At 41.1% G+C, this 7,199-nt stretch overlaps 1 protein-coding gene across 1 annotated transcript; it reads left to right on the forward strand.

The window, feature by feature from the left end:
* Nucleotides 1-4,695: 4,695 nt before the first annotated feature.
* On the forward strand, nt 4,696-6,360 carry LOC132765524 (piwi-like protein 2). The gene is given in 3 exon segments (XM_060759807.2): nt 4,696-5,751; nt 5,753-6,031; nt 6,033-6,360. Coding segments are annotated over 3 exon segments (1,389 nt in total). The 5' UTR covers nt 4,696-4,771; the 3' UTR covers nt 6,163-6,360.
* Nucleotides 6,361-7,199: the final 839 nt, after the last annotated feature.

Genomic DNA, 7,199 nt, shown 5'->3' on the forward strand with positions numbered 1-7,199 from the left:
CATTAGCCTCTGCAGGGCTACATACTCCCTACTTCTGATTTTGCACATGGTTTGTAGTTATTTCTTGTACATGAGCACATATGCAAACACACACATCAATATAAGCTATGTATTAAAATACATTTTAAAACCATCAGTCCCCCACAATTGTTTGTAGATTTGCTTATTGATGGCTTTGATGGGAAAGGTATGATAGCTGGGACCCAATGCTGAGACAGCGCAGTGAGTGAGAGATGCAGATGTGACAGAGTCATGGCAAGATAGTTTGCCAGAAAGGGGGGGGGGGGGACAAACAGCTAAGCATAGTGCTTTTTCGCTTCTCTAATTCTGACCCATGTCGCTCAGACAGCTTCGGGTCCCAGCTATCATACTTTTGCAGCTTTGATTAACATAGTCTCCCTAAGAATCTCTGGATCCTCCATTTGGACTCTATGGTCAACCCCTAGTAGGCACTGACCATAGAATTACACTGGATTCTATGCCTCTAACTCCAGGGAATGTGGAGGAATGACTCCTCATCAGATGGAGTGACATATCCTAGGACACTTTCACCCCATCTGGGTGACAGAGGCCAATGCCAGATATCACACAGTGTTGTGTGACTTTTGGCATAGGTCACATCTCCAACTAGGGTGAAAGCATCTCTGGATTCTTCCACCCCAACGTGGGAGACTTCTTGTGTTGTGCTGGCTCCACTGGAGCCAGCATAGGGCCTCCTTGCAATGGTGACACTTTCTCCATGTGATGCATGTATTGACAAAACCTTTGGAACTTCAGATCTACCTGAAGATTATAGAATATAGTTATTCTGCTGAAATCACAATTATTAGGCCTGGGTAACAACGGAAAAATTTGTTTCTAAAATCGATTCGTTTTTTGGGGTTTTTTGCGTTTCGATATTTAAAAGAATTCCGAAATTTTCCTTAAAAAAAGTTTGATATTTACGAAATTTCGTAAATGGTAAAAAAATTACAAAACAATAACGAAACAATAACGAATTGATTCGTTAATGCCGGCCGCGATCGTGCAATACTCTTAAAAAACTTCTGAAGCTTCCCTCTCCCTCTGTTGTTGACTGTTGGTGTGATATTATAATTTTTTTTCACTAATTAAACAAAAAACAACTATAAAACTTGCCCCAGACATGCGAAAATAATAACGAAACAACCTCAAACCAATAACGAAACGAATACATAACAAAATACGAAGCATTTACGAAACGAATTGAAAAATTTGTTTCGTTTTTAAGTTGCTCCAGAATGGTTCGTTATCGCTTCGTTAACAAAAAAATAACGAATTTTTAACAAATTACGAATTAACGAAACGAAACCGCCCAGCCCTAACAATTATAGTCATTGTTTTTCTATCTTATCCTATGGCCTGTAACCTGTATCAAACAATGTACAAGCATAATAAAAAAAGTTCAATATGGCAATTGAATAAAACCAAACAAGGCTAAAGGGGTGGAAGGGGAGCCAGCATTTTCCATTCCTAGTGGATTGGTTTTTATCAGGGATCTAGAAAAAAGCTGATAAAAATATTTTTAAAAAACCTTATTTGTAGACCACCCTATCTCCCTGAACTGACTCAGACTGGTTTCCAACCCATATGGCAAACATTCAGTGCTGAACAAAGAGACATATTAACAAATTACATCAAAACAAGACATTTCAAAGAAAATAGAACAGCCATTACTATAAACTTAATACGAAATAGAAATTAACCAAAAAATTAAAACTTAACAGCTCTAACAGACGTAAATCTAGATTAAGATCGCTTTCATTTGTAACCTCACATACTTTTCTATTGCTTTCTGGAACTTCTTTCTTCTAACTCAAGAAAATCCAGATCCATGGGATACCAACTGTTGAGGTTTAGATGCACAATCTCTGACGATGCGGTACAATTCTTACTTTCATTATTGCTAAAATATCTTTGAAACCTAATGCATTTAACATGTCCCTTGTTTTTTTTTAATGAATTGACAATATTTAAGAGAACCTGTCTGTTCCATCGTTCCCACTGTTCACTTTGGGGTTAACAAGTTACTTAAAGAAACAAACATCCATCAGTTTACTTGAGAGAGCTTTGGAGTACAATGCACATAATGCCCTTGGTGAATTATGGGATCTGTGGTCCAGAAAATAGCACCACTGTGCACTACTCATAAGGAATGTGAAATGTTGAGATAGGTTTTCTCTCTGGATCATCCTGCCTTGAAGCAGGGGGAAAAGAAATACAGAAATGAGCAAGAAACCAAGAGGGACCAGGGAAACAGTCCCACTTCAGGGGTGAAGGCCAAGAATATAAATTAATTAACAACCCAATTCTCTGACACAGAGCTGGGATATAGCTGCTGCGCTGCTCCCCAGGAAACCAAGATTAAGCCCCCCAGTTTTATTTATTCTTGGGTATGGCCAGTGATTTGAAGCTTTAATCTTTAACATTTCAGATAAAAGATAAATCTGGAGGGCCTTTTTTTAATTCCAGCATATCACAAAATGAGCCATGAATAAAACTTTAACTGGTGCAAGGAGAGGGCTTATTTATGAGTTTCAGCTGAAATTTGCTCGGCAAGGGCCCAGAGGGGGGAGTCTGTGCCGCATACAGATGAGATGTTGGCCCGGTTTGATGGAAAGGGGGTGATAAATTGTAACTGCCAGACCTTTTTCATCCCTCCCCTTTCCATTCCCCGATTTATTTTATCTTACTTTTTTCTCTTTTATTTCCCTTTCCCCTTTTATTTTTATTTACGCAGGCGTCATTGAGACTCAAAGGAAATGAAGATTTCTGGAGTCTCCAAGTGAGTCTTTCATATTTCCCAGGGGGAGGGTGTTTTAACATTTTCAAGGGTTTGAAGGTAAATCTGTGCTAGCCCCTTCACCTACCTGGTGCTTTCTAGATATACATCAGAGTACAACTCCCATCGCCCCAGTCTGCATCGTCAGAAGAGTGAATAGCCTAGGGAAGGAGTATCTACACCTTTGCATTCAGACTGCCAGATGCTCTTTAAATGTGCAGGATTACAACTCTCATGATCCCATCCTGGATCATCTGGAAGATGTATAAAATGTGGATTAGGGTATGCCCCTTTGCATATAACCTGCCTAGTGTCTTCCAGGTATATATAGGACTACCACTGCCATCTCCCCCGCCTGGCTCACTTTAATAATAATAATAATAATAATAATAATAATAATAATAATAATTTTATTTGTACCCCGTAACCATCTCCCCAAGGGACTCGTTGCGGCTTACATGAGGCCGAGCCCACAATACAACAATAAACAATAACAACAATAATACAAAACAATAAATAAACTCATAAGCAAAAATAAGGATGACAGATTTGTATACCTTTGTATATACCAGTGCATATTCCAAGGATTTCTCTATGGGTTGCTCATTTTATTTGAACTTATAGTGCAGATAATACTAAAATCAAACATTGGCTACTATGGGGGAGAAAAGCCCCAGAAGCATTGCAGTCCTTTTTGTTCTTCATGCACTTTTACACTTCCCTTCCATGAACAGTAGGTTTTACAGGGTAAATTTTCTTTCTGTAGCTGAAAAAAATCCCAAACACTAGAGATTTATACTGTCTCTGTAGTCATCTATTTAACCACAAGTGTAAAAGTTAAGCAGGCAAATGAGGTGGGATGGTAGGACGCAGGCAGGCAGAGTTCATCTAAAAGGAAATCACTCTGAAATCTAATGATGAATTTTCATGAAATTGCATTAGGCCATACAACATTTATTTTTCGTAATGCTGTACCACTTCAGAGCCATTGAGATAATTTCAAGTGGCAGGTCAAATGGCCATGCTTCTCTTGAAAAAGAAAAAATGCACCACACACTGAATTGTTGTAGATCAAAGGGCAGGTTGGGGCTATAGTTTAATCCCCCCCCCCAAAAAAACCCCTAGATTTCCAAGTGCCGGGAGATTATTTATCTTTACCTATGTACCGCAAAAAGATCAAACCAGTCCATACTCCAGAAAATCAAGCCTGACTGCTCACTGGAGGGAAGGATATTAGAGGCAAAGATGAAGTACTTTGGCCACATAATGAGAAGACAGGAAAGCTTGGAGAAGATAATGATGCTGGAGAAAATGGAAGGGAAAAGGAAGAGGGGCCAACCAAGGGCAAGGTGGATGGATGGTATCCTTGAAGTGACTGGCTTGACCTTGAAGGAGCTGGGGGTGGCTACATCTGACGGAGCTGTGGCGTGGGCTTGTCCATGAAATCACAAAGAGTCTGAAGCGACTGAATGAATAAACAACAAAAATATAGGTGACATGGCGTCACTGGGACATAGGAAGGCATCTGTGGGACCTGACAGAACCTGTGTGACTCCTCCTGCTTCTAGCACAGGAGTTCTGCAGCCAGCAGTATTGGAACAGCCCAGTGCAGAGGCTCCTACAGCAGTTTTCGATGAACACACAGAGAAAAGAGAACCGTTAATGAAACAAGATGAGTGTACAAAGCAACTGATTGGCGACATTGTATTAACCCGCTACAACAACAAGACTTACCGTATTGATGACATTGACTGGAACAAGACATCAAAGGACAGCTTTACCTTGTTGGATGGAAAAGAGACCACTTTCATAGACTATTACAGTAAAAACGATGGGATCACAATCAAGGACCTTGACCAGCCACTGCTCACTCACTGACTCAAAGTAAGAAAGAATCCCCCCGGGAAGTTACAAAGGGGTGAAATCCTCCTGGTGCCAGAACTCTCGTTCCTGACTGGAATCCCTGAGAGGATGAAGAAAGATTTCAGTATCATGAAGGAGCTTTCTCATCAAATCAACCTGAGTCCTAAACAACACCATATATCTTTGAAGCAGCTTCTGGACAGAATTAAGAAGACCAAGGACGCTCACAATGAATTGTCACGGTGGGGACTTCACTTGGACAATGACATTTGTAAGGCAAATGGCCGTGTTCTCCCCGTGGAAAGAATCAACCTAAAGAAGACCACTTTCAATACTTCAGAGGACCTAAACTGGTCCAAAGAGGTCACAAGGGAAGCCTGCATCTCTGGAATTCCACTCCATTACTGGGTGCTGTTTTATCCAAAGCGGACAAGGGAGCAAGCTGCTGAACTGGTGACAACGCTGCAGAAGATCTCAGGCCCTCTTGACATTGTGTTAAACCCACCTATTTGGTCAGAACTGAAGGATGACAGGATAGAGACCTATGTCAGGGCCATCAAATCATTACTCACTAGTGAGAGCACCATTCAGCTGGTAGTCTGCATTATCACTGGGACCAGAGATGACTTATATGGAGCTATTAAAAAACTGTGCTGCATACAGTCTCCAGTCCCTTCTCAGGTTATTAATGCACGAACCATTACCACTCAACCCCACAAACTTAGAAGCATCGCACAAAAAATTCTGCTGCAAATTAACTGCAAGTTAGGTGGAAAACTCTGGAGCATTGATATTCCTCTGAAACAGTTGATGATGATTGGGATAGATGTGTATCATGACCCTGGCAGAGGAAGGTGGTCAGTTGTTGGTTTCGTTGCAAGCACCAACCACACTTTTACCCAGTGGTACTCCAAGGTTGTATTCCAGATGCCTCATCAAGAAATTATCGATAGCCTAAAAGTCTGCCTAGTGGGTGCCTTGCAGAAGTTCTACAAGGTCAACCACTTCCTCCCTGAGAAGATCGTGTTTTACAGAGACGGAGTGTCGGATAGCCAAATAACAATGGTAGAGAGCTATGAGGTCCCACAGCTTTGAATGTTTTAACAATTACAATCCTAAAATGGTCATGTTTGTAGTCCAGAAGAAAATCAGCGTCAACATCTATTCAGCAGCCACGGATAACTTCACAACTCCTTGTCCTGGCACCGTGATAGACCATACGGTCACCAGCCGAGACTGGGTGGATTTTTACTTGATAGCTCATGCGCCACGACAAGGTTGTGGCATCCCTACTCACCACATCTGCGTACTAAATACGGCTAATCTTAGTCCCGATCACTTGCAGAGGTTGACTTTCAAGCTTTGCCATATACTTGAACTGGCCAGGGACTATTCGAGTGCCAGCTCCTTGCAAATATGCTCACAAGTTGGCCTTTCTCTCAGGACAAGTTCTACACCACGAACCAGCCATCGAGCTCTGTGAAAAGCTCTTCTTATAGTTTTGGCAGCCGACACAACTTTGAGGCAGCAGTGAATGCAGAGGTAACTCTTTGGTGGAGAACACAAGCCAACCTCGAATCAATGCCACAAACAAAGGCCATTACGATCCTCAACATGAACAGCCAAGCTATTTCACTACTGAACATTTTTTGTTAAATAGCAAGCTTAGCAGTGAATTGCTGGCAATTTTTTTTGGTTTTTGTGAAATATGAAAATTCCATCAAAAATGCATGCATTGCCATGATGAAATGTGATATCTGAAGGAAAAGGCAGAGTTGGCACTAGTTTTAACTGTGCTAATGCTGGCCACTGTGGAAAAATGTGCATCTAGGTTCCAATCTGAGTCCAGGAGTATGCCTGGCCTATGAACCAGGTCTCATTCATATTGTAGCCTCTTTCATATTGATATGGATAAACAGGAAAAAGAAAAAGGTATAGAATGCTATGAAAGAAAAGATGATTTGATGAAATCTCAGAAAACAGTAGTTCACATTGTAGTTGCAAATCCCATTTCTGTGAAATGATACTGAACACACATTCTGGATTTTGATCTTTACGGAACCAAAGCAGGAATATTTGTTAATAAGAGGGAAGTGTCAGCAAACATTTGGGAACCCCAGCTTTTCAGACATATGAAAAAAAAACCTTTGGGGGAAAGACCCTAATGGGCAGGAAGGGAAAACAGCTCAATGAGAATTCAGTATTTTTTTGAACTCAGGTAAAGTATGCTAACTAAATGCCGAGGGGTCACAGAGGGTTGTTGGAATAAAGTAGCATGATGGACTGCACTAGTAGTGGTGATTCCCATGCAGTGGGGTAGTAATTGAGACTTTAAGGAGACAGTCATTCCACTGAACTTATTTTGGTAAAAGCTTTTTGACAGTGGAATATGCTGCCTGGGAGTATGGAGGAGCTTCCTTCTCTGGAGGCTTTTAAACAGAGGCTGGATGGCCATCTGCCAGGAGTGCTAGGATTGTATGTTCCTGCATGGTACAATGGGGTTGGTGTAAATGACTCTTGCGGTTTCTTCTAACTC

This window comes from Anolis sagrei, chromosome 2 (assembly GCF_037176765.1).
Source record: "Anolis sagrei isolate rAnoSag1 chromosome 2, rAnoSag1.mat, whole genome shotgun sequence".
Taxonomy (NCBI): domain Eukaryota; kingdom Metazoa; phylum Chordata; class Lepidosauria; order Squamata; family Dactyloidae; genus Anolis; species Anolis sagrei.